The sequence below is a fragment of the Ambystoma mexicanum genome, chromosome 8 (assembly GCF_040938575.1).
Source record: "Ambystoma mexicanum isolate Mex_15411 chromosome 8, UKY_AmexF1_1, whole genome shotgun sequence".
In the NCBI taxonomy this organism is placed as follows: Eukaryota; Metazoa; Chordata; class Amphibia; order Caudata; family Ambystomatidae; genus Ambystoma; species Ambystoma mexicanum.
In genome coordinates, this window is record NC_090929.1 from 1,368,255,734 (window position 1) to 1,368,275,675 (window position 19,942).

The window sequence follows — 19,942 nt, forward strand, 5'->3', positions numbered from 1 at the left end:
TAGGTGAAGTCACTTACAATAAATTTGTCTGATAACTTTGGAATGCTACCAAGTACAAACATGGGAATGGGTGTCTTTTAAAGCCAAGAGTCTCAACCAAAACTCCCATCCCCTGTGATCATTCAAAATTATTACTTTAAAAAAAGATATATTGTGCATATTAGTTTACATGAAACATTTTTGCACCATCATTTATACATGAAGTTAATATTCATAACAAATAAATTGCATATCATAAAACATTCGATATAAAAACACACACTATCAAAATGTATTTAATTAGAGCTATATCCTTTAAGATTAGCTAAAAGAGTTATTTATATAGAATTAAAAACTGATAAGCCTAATAGGACCGAAGCGTTCTGGTCTCAAGTGTTGTATGGAATATATTTTCCAGAGTGTGTCAGACTTCCGCGAAATGGGAGTGATTTGAATATGCTGCATCATAAAGCAAGGAACTGGAATTCTATTTTTTCCATCACAACCAATTAAAATGAAAAATATTTTTGAACATTTGCAACATAGATTCATGCTGCATTTGCAGACTTTCATCTCGCCAAGGTGAGTACAACAATCTTTATATTATTAAAGTAGCAGGTTGCTACCAGAAATTATATAACAAACCCCATTCCTACAGTCAATAATATTAAGAGAAGATTGGTCCCCCACTGTTTCTTCATCACACGTTCAGAAATTATAATCTTCCAATTAAGATTGGGGGTGTATATTCTCTTTGGCTGTGACTGTTGGGCACGCTGATGGAAGGACTTGGCCAATTAAATAGTGTGACATAATCATGACATAAGCATGAGAATATTTAGCACTTTTAAAAAGTGGGAGCCCAAAGGGGATAGGATTCTGACATTGGAAAAAGCTGCATGAAAAACCACCAACTAAGATTATGGATGGATGAATCAGAGAGAGAGCAATTTAAGGGCAATGGAAAGGAAAAACCATGTGCCTTGTCCACAAGGTAACCTGCAGATAATTGAATCTGAGACAGTCCTAACTTCATAGAAGCAGATCTGGAGGGGCCCTGCTGACTGGGAGATATTCAATCTAAAGGGTTCAGGATGCTCCTAAAACTGAAAGCATCTTCTCAAAAGTGAATATGAAATTTCTTCTAAAGTAAATCAGTTTTGCCCCTCAGCCTTTTCTATGCTACGTTCCAGGCGTGGCTAGTTTGGAAGCATTAGGGGAGCACTGGTTGCCAATAGCATACAGGGGCATTGTAATGTGAAATGCATTTTGCTTCACACTATATTTAAGGGCCAAGTGAGATTCCCTTTTAAGAAAACGGATTGCATTTCTGAAAATGTGTGTGCAGTATCAAACTGATAACACTTCCGTGCAATCAGTGTGCAGTTTCATTTTTGAGAAATCGAATTCAATCAAACTGAACCCTGCATGTTTCCACAGGTGTAGTTGGTAGTTCAAATTGTTAACCGGGGGTCTGCAGTTCATAGCTTGACAGAGAATGGATTTATCATTTGCAACCTTTGGATGCTGTAGACATTTAAAACAATAGAGACGGAAGGGAGTTTACAGGAGTCATTTCTATTCCTATAAATATTATGTGCAGTTTAAAGATGTTAACATATTAGAGAACAAAAGGGTTGTGATGGCTAAGTGGCACATTTAAACCCAATGGCTGGTAAGTGGCAGAGTTAAAATTCAAATGCATTGTTATTCAAACCTCAATAAGTATACAGAATTGATGACAGAAATGAAGGCTTGTGTGTAAGAAATTGGGAGATAAATGCAGGTAGGTCATTTTCGTTTTTGTGGACACGCTGCCTTTGATTGTGTGACACTGTGTTGACCTCCTCTACTTAAAGCTGGGGACCACCTTTGCATTGATTTTACTTTAATTAAACAAAATATTGATTTAGAAATTATCTTGTTTCTTATCCCCATAATTGTGGGGTGGGAGTGTATGTCAGAGGGTATTCTATAAGGGATGCCTGCTTAATGTAGAAGCCATAAATTAACCAAAATATATCTCACAACTGTTTTGTCTGGGCTAGAATTAATAGTTATTCCAGGGTCTGCACTCCAATGATGCAGTGTTTATCAAAGTGAACACAATCAGTTTTTAATTCCTCATTTTATTTATCCAGCATAATCCTTTATTTGTGGCATTCCACTGAGCTCTGCCTTTTCGTCTAATTTGTTTCATGTTTTTGTTCTACCTCTGAAACACAATTAGCTCTCATTGCCGATCACTTTTCTACTGTGTGGATGACAGACCTCTTTAGAATACGTGGGCAGTAAAAATGTCACTGAAGTTGTTAAACCAGCTACTAGCCTGCCCTAAAAATGTCTCTCGTCACCTCATTTCTATGTATAGAGAACACAATTTCTTACTCGAAGATGTCAAATGTCACTAGCCAGCAGCTAATGGTGAGTGCAAATATTGTGCCCTGCATTAAACAAATCCTGCTGTTACATTAACACCTGCAGGCTTCAAATGTTCCAACGCTTAACCCTAGTAAAACTAAAGTGATCCCGTTTGGCTAGTGTCAATCATCCAAGATTTCTGAAAATTGGACTTCTTACTTGGGTTCTGGTCCTTTAGTCAGTGCATAGGTGAGAATCCTTGGAGTGGTGTTAGATGAAAAACTCTTTTTCTCACTCACGAATTGCTAGAACCACTCAGAACTGATTGAGGTCCATGAGAACTCTCAGATACATATTTAAAGAACTTGTCTGGCCACAGTAAATTCTGCCAACTGTGATGAATCCAGGATAATCGTCCCTTCTCCCCAAGGAGAAGAGACACCCTTTGAGGCTAGGGAGGTAAGACAGCTCTACAAGGTCCTCCCTAGTGGTTTGGGCAAGTAGGACCTCACTGGGAGTGACTCCCTCATTGGGGACAAGAACTCCTGGCATAGTAGGAGAACCCTGATAAAACCTTTACTGTCTCGTCGATACGGGGACCACCAAGGTTAGAGATGCATTAAGACCTTTTTTCACTGCTGATCCATCGTCAAACTAATTATCTTGTAATCAGAGGGGCAGAGCAGTGTGCATCACGGAGCCAGCGGTAGAGTGGAGGATCAAATAGAGGAGAGAAGGTTACCGGGAGACCAGCACCAAGAGTGTAGACATGGTGGGCCTGGTGCCCGCAAACAGATACTGAAACCACGTATATACGGAAGAATGAGTCGCTCGCTCTGCTTAGGAGGATGAAAACTGCAGAGACGGGCAGATTCCAGACAGCACACGCTGATGTACCGGAGAAGACGGAGAGAATAATGAAGGCAAATTGCCCCACTGAGATGCCATCCCACTGGAGCAGATCCACACTGGAGAAGGTACCAGGACTGCCCAGGGGAGAGGGAGACGAGCAGAAGAATGAGAGCAGGTAGACAAGGCAGATTACGGGAGACTCAAAAACCTGACTTCTGAACATTGGCTAGGGCCAAAGATATCACATAAGGAAGAAGAGTTAAAGGGCTGTGGGAGCCTGAGAAACTGAGTAACAAGAGAGCCAAGAGAGCAAGTGAGGAGAAGGAAGGATTGCCCTAGCCCCAAATTCAAGGTCATATGGGTTAAGAGAGAAAGAAAGAAGGAGATCAGGAGAACCATTATGGGAGCCGGAGAATCCAGGGGAGTATAAACCGCCAGAGGGGTCATGGAGACTCACAAGAGCTAAGAGCTACCTACAAAGAGGGATTGCCAATATTGCACAGACATAATATATTGGAACAGAGTAACCTAAGAGAGCCTGGAGGGCTCAATACGCAATGTGAAAAGCAGATACAAGGGGGAGTACTGAGATACCCAAGCCATGAACCAAGTGGGGAAAGGCCCACCCAAGTGGAGGAGGGGGATCAGGGAAATATCTCTCCATTTAAAGAAACTTGGACATTGTGTGTTTACAGGGACTTGAGACTGTCTGAATTGCAAATAGGGAAACTTTGGAGGATTTTTATAATAGACTGACAAGAACTGTGGTTTTCTTTGAAAGGAACTTTTGTTAATTTCTAAAATTGGATAGATCTTAGAGGACCTTTTGATGGATTGACAAGAACGGATTTTCCTTTGAAAAGAACCGTTATTTACTTCCAAACCATTGGAATCAGACCTAGGAGGGATTCCTGGGACAACCAGAGACACTTTTGAAGAAAACCAAACCAGAGACACTTTTGGGGAGAACCAAGAGTGCAGGACACTTCAGCTATATTCTTTGATGTGTTAGTAACTGGTAGGGCCAGTTTAGTGAAATAGGTTTTGGACTGAGGACTACTTTTGATTTAGATTATTGACAAGCACCATAGTTTAGTTATAAAGGGAACTCCCTTTAGCAATAGGGTTAGTGAGGCAGTTTATTTTTAAGTTAAATAAGACAACTTCTGAAAATGTCCTCTGGTCAGAACCCTTCGTCTGGATCGCCACACGCCTTCAACATTGAGCTATGCTAATAGCATTTATTTCAGTCTTCCTAAGCACTCCATTAAATCAATTTAATAGAGTCCGGTCTTCAGCAGTAAAAATTGTCCTTAATCTCCATATGCCTATTCCACATAGGCTTTGCATTCTCTGCTTTGGCTTCCCATCTCACAGGAAATGCTATTAAATAAGTGTGTAAAAACAAAGAAAAATCATTTACAGCCAAGCACCTCAATTTATTGTTATGCCTGCGCCACCATTTCATCTTCAGGTGGTGCCCCCGTTGTCATGGGATGTTGCCACGCATACTGCTGCGTGCCCGTGACCTTGATGGGCTTCTGGCCTGCTCCCTCTGCAATGCATTGCAAGACACAGGGGGGCAGGCCGCAATCCTTCACCCGGGGTGCTCCGCTGGGCGGCGCAGGGCTTTCCTTCACTCAGGCCGCTCAATGGAGCTGCCTGGGACTTCCTCCTCCTCTCCTACTCTTCACCCGCGCTGGCCAGCGAGGCCAGACGGGACTTATCTTGACCGCTTCACCCTCTAGACTTTTTTTGAAGGGCCCACCATGCTGGCCACGAAGCAGGCCCTCAGAGGCCTCAGTGGGAAGCCTGGTCTGGGCTACGCCCCCGAAAAGTGGCATGGGTCAGGCTGTTCTTTGTTGGCCCAAGCAGCAGCTGTCATGCGGCTTGGGCTATGAATATCACTGGGCCTGTTCGGCCTGGCCCCTGGGCAGGCCGACAGGTACCACGGCCCAGGGGCACCCGAGCTAACCCTAGCATTATCAGCTCAGCCCCCTGGGTTAGTCTCGGTGGGGGTGTGGTCCACATGCAACACCATTTTCGGGAATTAGGCCCAGGGGAGGGGGTTTCATTTAAGGCAGCGACCTCCCAAGGTAAGTCTTTTTCTTTCTCTGCCGTCTCCTTTCTCATCCAACTGTCATTTTATTTTACATCCTCTTTAGATTTGTTTCTCCTCTGCCCAGCCCATTCTTGAGCAAGAGCGTCCTGTTCTACTGTTCTTTTCTTGTCTCTTTCTTTTAAACATTCCATCAGGACACATGGTGGACTGGATGGACTCTTCCAAAAACACATACACACAAAGACACAGAGAAATAAAAAACACACTACTCCAAAAAAAATACTTTATTTGCCCTAGTGTCTGCATCTCTATTCCTAGAGTCACTTATGGGAGATGTATGTAGCCTCTATTAGCCTGGCCCCGTGGAGCCGTGGGCTACACGTAGGATGAAAGTTTAGCACCACAGAAAGCTTTCATACAGGATTAGGAACAGTGATAATATGCCGCACAAGAGTTTGAAAGTTCCAAGCAAATGAGGTTCAGTACAGAAAAAGAAAATGCACCACGCAATATGGGTGAAATGTCTTAACATGCACAACATGCAAACATTGCAGCCGTTCTGCATTCATGAACCACATCCATGCTGTTGTAGCACGGAGGAAGGTTCACAAACCCTCAGACTTCACTCTGCTATGCTCTTCGAGTCCGATTTCAATGGGAGGCTGCTGTACTTCATCCTGGAGCGGTTTCTAGTCCGACGTGGCTTCCTTAAAATATCAAAGACATGCAAAACGTTTGGTGAACACTGACTGAGATGCCACTTCACTGAGGAGACTCCTATTACTGTGGCAGATAAAATAGTGAACTTCTGCATGAATTTGCATATCAGAAAAAGGGGAGAGAATGCATGTACAAATGTCTTTGAAATAAAAATTACAAGTTACTCACCGTAGTGACTGACATACTCTTTGTCCTCTTTGCTCCATACTGCATGGGTCTCTCTTGCAAGGGACGGGAGACGGAACCTTTTTCACCAGAAAAAAACGTCTTCCCCTTTAAATTTAGAGGGGTGCGGCCCTGGGAGCATACACTACCTTGACTCCACCCACAGGCGCCACTCCTCAGTCCCCATTGACATGTCGACAATATTTAACATTGCCTAATGATACCAGCATTATTAGGGGGAAGGATGGTGCAATGTGTGGAGGAAAGGGGACTATGTTAGTCACTATGGTGAGTAACTTGTAATTACTCTTACGTCCCGTCCCCTTTCCTCCATACTGCATGGGCGATTACAACTGAATGTAGCCCCAGAGTAGAGAGGAGACCCTCCTAAAGCAGATAAGTTCCTTAGAACTACCTATCCGAAGGCCACGTCTGATTTAGAGCCGGCGTCCAGACAGTAATGCTTACAGAAAGCAAAGGGGTGGCCCAGGTAGCCGCCCTGCTTATGACTTGCCACAGAACCTGCTGCTGGAAGGAGATAACCGGGGCCTTGGCTCTGACCGCGTGAGCGTGCATGTTGGCTGGCAGTGGCTTGTGCTGCTCTTTATAGGCCTCTTTGATGGCCGCAACCATCCACCGTGCAATAGAAGCCTTGGATGCCTGATAACCAGGTCTGGAGCCCCCAAAAGGTGACAAAAAGTGTGTCCGATTTGCGGAAGCCCTTGGTTCTGTCCAGATAGAATTTCAGAGTGCATCTGACATCCAGGTTGATCCTCGTCGTCCTTGGGGTCAGCGAAGAACGTAGGCAAGCCTATTTCCTCATTTAGATGAAAGGCGGAGGGTATCTTAGGTAGGAATGCCGGTTGAGTCTGCAGGACCACCTTATCCCTGTGAAAAGTGGTGTAAGGCTCTGAGGCCACCAGAGCCTGGATCTCGCTGACACTGCAAACGGAGGCAAGTTCCACCAGCAAGGCAGTCTTAATGGTGACCAGCCTGATGCCCGCGGATGCCATTGGCTCGAATGGTTTGTGCGTCAATACGTCCAACACCACATTGAGGTCCCACACGGTATGTGGCATCTTAATGGGCGGGTAAAGCATGGACAATCCCGCCAGATGTTTCTTGACAATCGGGTTGGAGGAGAAGACTTCCTCCTCTGAATTTCTGTAGGCCCCTATGGCTGCCAGGTAAGTGTAACATGTGTCCACCTGAGCACGCGAGGTGCGACCAGAAGGAGAGCACGTCATCCAGTATGCATGTAAGGGGGTCGATTTCCTTAGAGTCCACCCAGTGAGAGAACCTGCTCCATTAGCATTTACATTGGCTCTTGGTAGCCTTGCTCCTGGCGCCCTGAATGATTTCCAGGTTAGCTTGTGATATGCTCAGGTGTTTCGAGGATGATCTGCTCAGGAACCACGCTGTGAGGGCTAACTTCTGAGGCACGCAGTGGAGGACCCTGCCCACCTGCTGAGACAGCAGAGGTGCCGGACCAATGGGTGGTCTGTCCGTGAGGCTGAGCAGTTCAGAGAACCACGGTCTCGCTAGCCCCCAAGGAGCTATCAAAATGATGCTGGGGTGACTAGCTTGATATTGATATTTTTAACATGCTCGTACACAACAGTTTCAGAGCGTGCCAAGGCAAAGGAGGGGAACAAGGCAGAACTAAACAACGATCTTACTAGGCCCAGTGACATTGAGCACGCACAAGTGCATGGGAGAGGGGAACGGGAAAAGTACATGGAAGGGGGAGAAGTGGAAAGTGCGGTGCAAAGGAGAACAGATAAATAATAATAGTAAATAAATAAATAATAAAGGCAACAAAAAGTGGTAGTGTAGCCAGCAATTGGCAAGTGCTGGGTTTAAGGCAGCAGACAGGGTAGATGTGATAAGTGCAGGAAGAAAAGGGGGGGGCAGTATGGGTACAGATAGAGACCCCAGTTCAAGGGGTGGCCTGGAGGCAGTGCAGGAGGGTGGCAGGATGAGTAGGTACCTGGGCCCAGAGGACAGAGGCTGGCCAGGTGCGCGTTGCCAAGAGAGAACAGATCAGCAGGGGAGAGGGGGAGCGAAGGCAGAAGCAAAGAGGAAGGTCTTGAGGTGCTTCCAGAACCGGAGATGGTTCTCCTCAAGTTTTAGAGTGGCAGGGAGGCTGTTCCAGAGGGAGGCCCCAGCCGAAGACAGATCTACCCCGAGTTAGTTTCTTTGAAATATGACTGACCCGGAGGGAGTTAGAGGTAGAGGAGCGAAGAGCTCGAGAGGGGAGGTATTTGCGGAGGGATAGCTGAAGGTATTTTGGACCCAGGCGCCAGAAAGCCTTGTGGACAATGCAGAGGGTTTTGAATTTAAAACTTTGCACCCACTGGGAGCCAATGGAGAGATTTCTGAGTTGCAGAGATATGATCCCAGTGCTTGAGGCCAAGGACAAGTTTCACAGTCCTGTTCTGGATTAGTTGCAGAGGGTGGAGAGTAGAGGCAGGTAGATTTAGAAAGAGGCTGTTACAAAATTCCATGCTAGAGAGAACCAGAGCTTGGAAGACCATGAGCTTCTGAGGGAAGGAGAGGAAAGGCAGAGTACCTCTGAGGAGGTGCAGTAAGAAGCTAGACTTTTTAGAGACATCAGAGATGTGGGCGGAGAAGGAAAGTGTGGAGTCAAAAATGACCCGAGGTTCTTAGCCTCACAGGTGGGGGTAGGAGGAGGGCCAAGGGAGGCCGGCCAGAGAGTGACCTTCATCTTGTGGAGTACCCTGGGGATCAGGGGTGTGGGAGGAAAGGCATATGCTGTCATGCCTTCCCATTGAATCTGCAATGCATCTCCCACAGGGAGCCGGGGCCCAGCCACTGCCAGGAAGCGAACTGATGCCACTTTCTGTTCTTCCAGGAGGCAAATAGATCCATCTGATGGCCCCATTTGGTAAAGACCTCCTGCAGTACCTGGCCGTTCAGTTGCCATTCTTAATTGTCTGCTCCCAGCCTGCTGAGCCTGTCCGCTTCCAAGTTGGCATCCCCCGGGTGGTGGGCGGCCGTAAGGTAGAGGTCCCATTGAGGGGACCTGGTACCCCCCCTGCTTGTTGACATAGTACATGCTGGTGGAGTTGTTGGTCTGGATAAGGACGGTCGTGCCCCCAATGAGTGGAATGTCACGACCCTCAGCCCTGATCCCCACTGGCAAGCCCATTGGCCAGGTGGAATCAGGGCTTGGATCACTAATAAGGCCTGGCATCCACTTCTCAGGCCCCCTTGGGGCCAGTCCTGGCACCTCTGGCGCCAGGCTCATCAGTAAGGAAAGACATCTGCTTGAGGAACTACTTTATTTAGGCTTTCAGCCAACATGGAGGCATCCACATAGCTTGATTCCTAGAACCAAGCTAAGCGGTCTAGTGTTTTGAGTGTGGTGGCCTAGGGACTACTTTACCTGGACTACTTTACAGTGGCTATTTAAAGCACACCTGAACAAGACAACATGCTTCGCGTTACTTTGCTTCTAGCAACGTGATGCTCACCGTGTCCAGCTTTCTCACGAACCTGGTGAGTTCCGGACCTGCAGAAAAACCAAAAACATTGTTAGCAGCAGAATCTTACCTGCATTCATCATCCTTCACTGCTCGCAGCTCCTGGGTAGCTCTGTTGGTGGAGTTCACCACCCGGATCGAAGGACCTGAGAAAAGGAGAAAGACATCATTAAAGGATGTAGTGGAGACATTACAACCACAAAGCGCTTAAAACTTACCTGGTTGGTTGCTTTTCGTCCGGCATAGCTCCGGAACTCATCTGCGCTGGGAACTCGCCGCGACCTACGAAAAGAGAAATGCACAGGTCAGTGAGGACAAGACAAGACATCGCTAGGCCAAGCGCATCCTTACCGCATCATAGCGCGCCATCATCACCCGGTGAGAACCAGCATATCCAGTTCTCCAAGCGGACACTCCGCGCTCCTAGGGAGATAAAAAAAAGACATTTAGAACAGAGAAAAGGCCTGCAAGAATTACGACGCCATCAATCGCCTACCTGAAAGACACTACAAGGGCAGCAGTCAGTGAAGTAACTGGACCGCCCACGCCCACAAAAGACAACGCGCCCCTGCCCAGAGAGCAGGACGGAGAGCCCACTGATTCCGACAACCAGGTGAGAAGAGAACCTGGAGGGGCTGGAAACACAAGGGAGGTGGGGGAAAACTTACCTTGGTAGCCCAGTCCTAATATATTCTTCATTTCCAGACGGAATCCCATCGACACCAAGACCACACCAGGGAATCATTGGGAAGGGCACCAATGACCAACTGGCTGGGTGGCGTCCCCGTGGATACCAGGTGAGCGTAACATGGAAGGAAGGCTCTGAGGGCTAGCCAAATGGCCCTGAGCTCCAGCCAGATAAGAGACTCCTGCTCTTTCCGGGTCCAGACTCTGTGTACGCTGTGGCTGTCCAGAGTTGCTCCCCAGCCCTCTACGGAGGAGTCCATAGTAATGACGACCTGCGGGGACAGCTGCCAGAGGGGCATGACCGTCCTCAGGTTGTAGTCCTTGGACCACCACATGAGGTCCGAGTGGAGAGAAGGCGGTATGCTGACCAGCTCAGCTTGGGAGCCCTTCTCCTGATTCCATGAGGATGAGAAGTGCAGCTGTAATCTCCTCATCCAGAGCCTCATTTGTGGCACGGCCAGGACGACCTCTGCCATGATACCCAATAGGTGTTGGTGCCACCAAGCCGAGGTCACTGCTCTGGTAAGGAAGTGTGTAGTGGCCCTTTTGATGGTCGTAATCTTGTCCTCTGAGGGAAATACTTTCTCGCAGCTCGTATCCCAGATGAGGCCCAGGAAGGTGAGGCTCTGCGTGGGCTGCAGCAGAGACTTTTTGAGGTTGACAGTAAACCCCAGGTCGTGGAGTGTGTTCATAAGTGCAGAGGAAGTGTGGGTAACACCTTTCGGGGATCTCACCCTGACAAGCCAGTCGTTCTGGTAAATACCCTGGGGGCTGAGTTGAGGCCAAAGGGTAGCACCTTGTACTGGAAATGACAGCCCATGATCCTTAAGCGTAGGAAGGAGCAATGAGGCTGCCAAATCGGGATGTGTAGGTAGGCGTCCTTCAGATACAGGTAGCACATCCAGTCTCCCTTGTCTATTGTCTCTGCAATGAGTGCTGGCGTAACCATCTTGAATCTCCGAAGAGGTAGGGAGAGGTTGAGGGTGGATAGGTCCAACAACTCTCAGGCCAGCCTGGTTGTTCTTTTGAAAGGCAAAAATCCTGGAATAAAAGCCTAATCCTCCTTGGAAGGTTGGTACTTCTTCCACTGCTTTGCTCTCAACGAGCGACTGGATCTCCTCCACCATAGGTGCTGTCCCAATCTGTGGGAGTGGAGGGGAGGAGGGAGGAGAGGAAGGCATTTGTAGGTGGTATCCCCTGGATACTACAGAGAGGACCCAGGGGACCAAAAAGTTCTGGCGTCAGAAATGCTGAGAGGCAAGCCTACCACCCACTGGAGACACGGGGGCCTGAAGGGCTTCCAGTCCCCCTCCTCTGCAGCAGCCTCAGACAGCAAAAAGGCAAGAAGCCCTTGCTCACCCCGCTTTTTGTTGTTTGCGCCGGTGCAGACTTGGCGAGCGGTCAGGTTGTCTCAACCTCTGTTCCTGGAATCCCTGGAACCTGCCAAATGCCCGCCCCTTGTCAGAGCGTTGATGCGACTGGGTGTACGCCTTGGGTGTGGCCTTCATCAGGATAGATAAAGAGCTGTTCTTCTGATCTAATTCCTTGTCTGTGGTAGAGTGGAAGAGGTCACTACCCTCGAACGGAAGGTCCAATATGCGATCCTGGACGTCAGGGTTAAACTTAGTAGCCCGAAGCCAGGGCGTCCTTCTCATAGCCGTGGCAATGCAGATGGTGCGGCAAGAGGTATCAATGTGGGCCACGGTGGACTCCATGATGTCCTGTGCTACCAGCCTGGATTCTCTTAGACCCGTCTTGAAGTGTGCCTGGCTCTGCACCGGAAGTTCTGGAAGGAAGTCTGCTATTTCCCACCACAACCTCTGGCTAGTGGCTGTCAGCATGGCATCCACACTGGCCTGACACAGGTGCAGGGAGGAGTTGGAGTACAGCTTTTTCCCGTATCCCTCCAAGGTCTTATCCTCCTTGCCTAGCAGTGCCGTGGATGAGGTGGCTGGGGAGTACTGAGGCTTAGAGCAGCGATCACAGAAGAATGCAGTTGGGGGTGCGTTGATAACAAGAGTGTATCCCCTTCCATCGGTCAATACTCGGCATTGAGGTGCTGATTGACAGATTGGGCCGAGTGTAGCTTGGGCCACCCCTTCGTGGCCAGAACCACAACATACTTCTGCATCGGAATACCTGTCTTGGTAGGGGGTTTTAGGTCGAGGACTTTTGTCAAGACCCCCTCCTTGGGCTGCTCTACCTTGGGTTGAGGAAGGCCCAGATATTCTGCCAAGCCTGCAAGCCTGTTGTGGAAGGCCTTTGCTGACGATGGCGTATGAGGGTCCTCCTCCTCGTCTGTATCCACACAGGTGTCCAGATGGTCCGGAGCAGGAGGAAGCGTGCTGGGTACTGTGGGCTGCGGCATGCTGCGGGACCGCTGAGCTGTGGCAGGCAGGGGAACCGGAATCTGAGGAGCCAGCAGGGGCAGCGATGGGGCCTGTGGTGCCGGAGCCATGGGAGGAATGACTATGGGTGCCGGTGGAGTGACCGGGGGGAGCAAGTCCCTGACTGCATCCTGTATGATGGCCCCCATCTGGGGGGGTTGTATCAGCGCCAGGAATCTTTTGAAGAATCTGTCTTCGGAGGCAGAAGCGGAGGAAGGGGATGTTGGCGGAGTGGCTGTGGGTCGCTGGGGCCGGAGAGCACTCTGTCTAGGTAGCAGGGGAAACCTGCCCTGCTGATGGATAAACTGTAGGCCACGCACTTGGTTGACACCAGTCCCACCTTGAAACTCGTTCACCCGCTTGCTCTGTTCCTAGGAACGGCATCGGACGAGCGGCCACGGTTTCTGGTGCGGCTGCCATTTTGTCGAGCTGCGTGCCACTTGCCAAAGTCATGGTGCATGGCTCCCTGGGCCCGGCCTCCACCAAGACTCTTGGTGGTGGAGCATGAGGCCTACCCTGCACCTCAGGTCTAGGGCTGGGAAGTGTATTGCCCTTGTCATTGTTGCTGGTAGTGCTGCGTGCGGGCAACCCCTCGTACATTGAGCCGGTACTAGGGCATTGCCGCTCAGGTATACACCCGGTAAAAGAACCTTACGGTCCCTCAGCTCTGATTCTGGAAGGATCTGATGACCCCTTGGCCGTGAGGCCGGTAGCTGGTCTAGCCTTGGTGCACGCGCTGGTACTAGAAGCCGAGAGGTGAGAGGTTCCTCCTGCTCGAGAGTTTCCTCAGGAAGGAGTCGCCCTTACGGGGTGCAATGGAAAATAGCGGCCCTCCTTTGGGTCTCAATCTCTGCTTGACAAATTTTTCAAGTCTTCTGGAGGCGATCTTTCGAAGAGCTCCCTCCACCTAGCTAGACTGTTCTTCAGTCTGCGTGGAGTTGGTCCATCGGATGAGGTACAACCTTGCCAGCTGTGGTCAGGGTCAAGGCAGCGAAGGCAAAGAACTGGAGGACTGAGTACCTGAATGACAAAGAGATGACAAAAAGATAGAAGAAAAATTCAGGGAAGAGCGTGTTCTATTACATGGCCGAATAAAAACCCAGGAGCGCTGGTGAAATTGGCCGGTTCTCGTCGATGCGGAAATGGAGACTGAGGAATGGCGCTGGTAGGCGGAGTCAAGGTAGCGCATGCTCCCAGGGTCGCACCCCTGCGCACCTCTAAATTTGAAGGGGAAGACTTTTTCTGGTGAAAAAGGTTCTGTCTTACATCCCTTGGAAGGGACGCCCATGGAGTATGGAGAAATGGGGACGGGACATAAGAGTATGACAAAGTAGATTCCATCCACATTTCTCCTTTGTGAATCCAGTCACATGAATGCAATGTTTTGCTTTTGCCCTTGCTGTTAAATATCTGTTTTCCACGATGGAGTAATGGGAGCCAAACCAACCAACTTTTGAGGTAACCAAATACTCTGCACCATTCAATGTTAATAATGGTTTACTCGGTTATCTGTGATTTTACCGTAAAAAAATAAATCGAAAAAATACTGACTTTAAAAAAAATGTATTTGGGGGTTCTCCCAAACCCCCCCCCCCGTTTCTACTCTTCTACTCCCTAGCAAACAGAAGCAAACATAGAACCTTCTGACCAAATCTTTCAATTGTGGCTGACATTTGCTTAACCATAAACTCTGGTGCACTGATGTTGCATTCTGCCTCCATTACATCACCAGTTAAGCCGGTGATAAAAGTATTAACTTCAATGGAAGCAGCATCACGATTTGCAGCAAAGGTATTGAGTTCCAAAATAATAGTTTGCCTAGCCCCTGCATAGCCTCCTGTCTTCCCTACTGTGCCATGTGGGGGGGGGGGTGGGGGCAATAACTCCTGCCTGGGGTTCTCTACTTTGCAGTTCTATACACTAGCAGATGTGCCACCTTACTCAAAGGATGATCAGACTCCTTCAACCAGTTGGATCAAACGCGTCGAGGCTTGCGATGAACTCCAGCTGTTGCCAGATGAGAAATAAGGGGTACGTGCACACCCCAGTGACGTCTTAGCCTTAAACAAGAGTTGCATGGCCTCGTTTACAGACTACTTTCGCCTAAAAGTAGTGCCGTCAATGATCAATTGGAAATTATTGAAATCACATTGTTGTCAAAGTTTGCCTGATGCTCTTGTATATATTATACTGTGTTGTCAAATTTACTAGAACACTTTCCAACTAGATTTCGTAAATGTTTTTGATCTGGCAAGCTTTCCATGTTTAATTGTAATTGGTTCTTTATAACGCGATTTCGAAGCATGGACCTGGGGCTCGAACCTGTGTTGCTCCACTTCTTGCTTCGAAGGCGAGCACTACCCCTGAGCCATCCTACCCAGTCTGGTTTCCCTGACATTTCACAACATTTAGTTTATTACCTACGTTACCCCCAGTTGCACATGTTGCGAATTATGTCATTGATGTCTGTGATTTGCTTCAGTCCCTTTAAGAATGTAAAATGTTTAACACTCTAAAAATCCTGTGGATATTCTTATTGTTTATGCAATCTGTTTTTAATTTTATTTCATTATTTTGTTGCATTGAAATGATTTGCTATCCTGAAATATAACTAAGAATGGTAAAATGATTCGTAAAACACATTGCATTTGGGTGGTTTGTGCTGGGAACAGACAACCCAGAACTGAAAGAAGGAGGCAAGGTGAGACTGTCCCTGTCATTAGAGGCAAGAGGAGAGAGCATATGTGTGCGCGCAAATGATAGACAGTCTCTGGAGCAAACGGGATGCTTAAGGTTAGAGTAATAAACTGCTGTCAGGAAGGATTAGAGTGAGCTATAAGGCAACATCATTGAAAAATAGCAAAGGTAATTTAAGTGGACAATGGAAATTGAGTTAGAAGAAAGACGGGGTTGACAAACAGGTTGCATACAAAGCAAAGCAACAAACGGGCAACTGTGTATTCTGCACAAGTATCTATGTGGTCACTGCGGCCATCGGGGGATGTGCGGTTCATAGGTTGTTCGCTTTTAAAACCGCTTTGCTACTTCTGGACAAATTATAGTCCCTGTGTACGTGATTTAGGTTTTCATCTTAAAGCTGTGATGTCTACAACATAATTGGAAAAAGGGCCACACATTAGTGACAATTAGGATGCATTCAGTAAACAAATGCAGTGGATTATCACATAATCAAGCACATCCCATCTTTAGTGTGCTAAAATAGGCAATCACACTATAGAGCATATAAATAAAAAAGTTGCGTGTGTCGAAATACCACAATAATTGTATAGAAACTGAAAAAAGCATAAAGATGATTTTTTACTAAGAGCCTTTTTTAGTAAGACATTTGAAGAAAGTTCTGGCAAAACATACATTGACTCAGGCACAGTGACGCATCTAGGCATGCATGAATACAAGGGAACTGCAGCAGCAGAAAGATATGGTGAATGGTGACCACATCAGGAAAACATACAATTACTTTACTTTTAGGAATGCAACTCCCCTGACTAAAGATTTAGACTGCGATCTCCACCCAGTGAAACTGTTCAGAGTATTCCAAGTATGTTTTGCCAACAAAGCAGGAGTCTCAATTTTAAAAGCTTTTGATACGTTCTGCTGGTTGCCAGATAAACTAAACCGATGATAGTGGCAATGGCAGCTGCTAAATTTGGCACCAACAGGACCGGATTCTGAGGTGTAAACAGAAGGTGTCATTTTCTGAATTCATTTCCTCAGAATAGCATGGTTTCAGGGGACGAATTGAAAGCAACGAATGGTAAATGGCAACAAACCGAACGGATAGTATGGTATTGTCAGTGAATCAGTAGCTTGTTCAGTAATTAAGCAACCTAGACCGAGTGCGAGGTCCTTCCTGATGGATATTGACCCAACCCAGGTTATAGCTGGGGGGAAGAGTCATAATCCAAAGCAATAATTACCCCTCCAGAGGAATTAAAACATGGAGTTGTGCAATTAAAAAGAAAGTGCTTTTATTGTGGGGGGGGGGAATAACCATACACAAGTAACTGGTGACACAATGTGTCAAAATGGCTCCGGACAAATGACGATTAATTCCTGCTCGTTTTGATGTACCCTTATGTGCACCTGACTACTTGACTATTCTTTTTTCCTAATGTACCACTCGGCTGAACTAACCACTGCACTTGTTTTGTATGATGCTCCCTACCCACTGTATTCCCAAACTGTACTTCTGTACCTTTTCCATGTTATAACTAAGCCATAAATATACTTGTATCTGCTACACCCAGTTACTTATGGGTTTGGTGCTCATTACCAAATAAACAAACAAACTTGTAATGCTAGTTTAATGAACATGTAACTAGTAACAATAAACACTGCACACTTGCTAACATTATCCATTCGACTCTGGAGATGCTAGTCCAGTCCTGGTAACAACTGTGTATTATGGGACGTGTAGTCCTGGGTTTGTAACAGGGAAATCTAGGACTACAAGAACCCAGCACACAAAGTTAAAACCATAACTGTACTATCATCTCCAAAATGGAACGGATCATTTAGGCATGTATTGTCGGCAGACAGATGAATACGTCACCCATAGCTTCTGTCCTTCCCCCGACCCAATTTCGTAAAGGTGAGAAACGCTACTAAGAAAATTGCATAACCCTTATCCCAGGCAGGTACAGCTGGACCTGGACACAATCTAAGCTGAAGATGGCAAAGGTAATCCAAATAATATTGTGACAATACATGTGCATGCATTAGACACGAAGCAAATGTGCACTCAACATGAAGAACACCCACACCACGTAATATATATGCATTGATACATGAAGAATAATAACATAGCATCCATAAAACATTAAGAATACTAACATAAGCAATGTATAAACTGAATGCAACATGAACGACACGCAAAAATAGCTCACTGACATAGAAATGTGAGTAATGAGCGTCATATTTTCTAAAATGGAAGCTACCACATGCTTTCAGATAGACAAAGGGCTCAAGGCTTTGAGAGAACACGAAATGTTGAAACCATAGAAACCATAGAAATACAGTTCCGTGCAGAGCCCAGACAGAAGCTGGCAACCATAGCCAAGGTTACTGTGAATTAGGGGAGGGTCCAAATGTACTGCAAAGACACGAGATAACAATTCCCAGGTTGCAATAAGTATATTCCCAGACTAATTAAAGTTTTTTTAGGAGAACAGCCAGCCTTTGTAAGCTAGGTGCAGGAATACTATAAACCAAAAGACTCCATGAACAATAATTCAAGAGTGTCCCCAGTGGCAAATGAAAACATAACACTTGCATCAATATTTGCTAAAATCCCAATAAATGCAGGATGAAATCATTCCAACCACGGTTCCATCACATGTGACCTATAATTAAACAACAGAGTCTATTCATTAGCAACAAACACAGATAGGACACCTGCCTTACTATGTACACGCACACTCAGACATGAAATGCCACACATGGCCAAATACAAAGAGATCACCCTGGCTCATGACCTAGAAATGAGGGATATCTTCTCTAATTGAAAGGAAAGCAGTCTGTGGATCTCTCTCCCCTTGTCCAAGGTTGGTTAGCACAAAGCCAAACCATGAAAATCCCTAATGCTACGACACCCATAAATTAAGTTGCCAGACAATTAGCTATTGCCGAGAGGTCTTTTTACCTTTATCAATTTAGAGGTGGTCTCAGAAGGAGCCACCAGAAAAGCATTACCCAATTAGAAATGTAAGCCCTATAGAATATATATGTCCCCGTTACGCATAGGTTTTTGGTAACTAAGATTACAGTATGATGTCAGGTATGACCAATGTAAAATATATAAACCATTGTTTTTATGTGACCAGTGAGAGCTCTAAGAATTCAATGTTTGTATGCTGCCCTAGCTTTATTTTGATGATAATAAAGCTGGATCAAGTTTCAAGGCCCTAGCAAGCAGGATTTCGGAGATATTTGCACCGCAACGAACTGCACCACGCCAGGGTGAGGCGACAGGTGGGGAGAGAGCTCAGAAGGTCTTGGTGTGCAGCAGCACACCAACTCCCGCCTCCCCCCAATGTCTGCCCCAGGGTATGGCAGCCAGCCACACACTCCCATTCTCAGTGTGGTTTATTTCAGGGTGCAAAGCACATCAAGCGATAAGCGGACCGGAACAGCGACCTACAGGATCATGGATTTATTTTTGTTTAGTTTTTTTTTTTTTTAACAACTGAGGAGTGTTGCCATGTCTGTCTACAGAACCCGTTGGAGAACAGGTACTTTTGATAGTAGACCTTTAAAGTAAGATACCTCAGTATGGAAAATTGACGCACAAAAGCATTCTGGGCAGTCCACGTACATGCGGGTACACTGGCTGGAAATTGCCACAAAAAGAGCATGGGATACATGGCTTTTCTCAATGTCCCAATACATAAACCATATCTTAGATCATGAAGTGATTGTTGTATAAGCACCTTATACATATCGAATAAATACATAATCAGAAGACCAGAGCTTCCATTGGCTGAATAATGGACCCTGGAATTGATACAGGTGTCAATATTTTGATTGCACTTTGTTTTGTATAACATATTAACAGTAAACGAAACACTCCCAAACTGACACATTATCAAAGACTTCAGTAAAATCCAAACTGCATTTTTTATAACCGCTGCATCTTTACAAAAATTGAAGATTAGCATTTTACTCATAAGACATTCAATTTCATATACAGCAATATAAGTTCCATCTATATATCTGCTCGATGTGTGTTTAAATACATCTACAGCACAATGAATTTGTGCTGTAAATGCTCAAGAAAAGGTTGAACAAAAGAAGTAATCACATACCTTTTTAGACTTTTTTCTTAACGTGTAACCTCTGTACCAACCTGTAATAAAAATCACGGTGTACATATCAAAACGGAGCACTTCATGTTGGAATGATAATTACATTGACAATGTTCAATCTGCAGGGAGAACACATGAAATGATGAACTAGTTTATGCAACATGCAATCACCAGAGCATCTGGGTGATTTGCGCGCTAGTGCACTCGAGTTTAACGATGACAAATATAAATGTCCTACTTCATAGGTGCATAATGACATTCTGCTTATCAAGTGGGGGCCTAGTACACTACAGTGAATCAGAACATAGTTCATGCAATCGAAGGCTCCATTTCATCAACTATTTTCTACACTTGTGTATTGTACTACTTCAGATTTTGCTCATCACGTTAATTAGTGAA

At 46.3% G+C, this 19,942-nt stretch overlaps 1 protein-coding gene across 2 annotated transcripts in view; it reads right to left on the reverse strand.

Annotated features, from left to right (window-relative positions):
* DOCK1 (dedicator of cytokinesis 1) overlaps positions 1-19,942 on the reverse strand; it is a 2,312,292-nt gene that overhangs the window by 2,101,075 nt on the left and 191,275 nt on the right. For both annotated transcript variants that reach the window (XM_069611483.1, XM_069611484.1), the window contains exon 3: positions 19,544-19,584. In XM_069611483.1, coding sequence (XP_069467584.1) covers positions 19,544-19,584 — 41 coding nt within the window. The remainder of the gene's footprint in view (positions 1-19,543; positions 19,585-19,942) is intronic.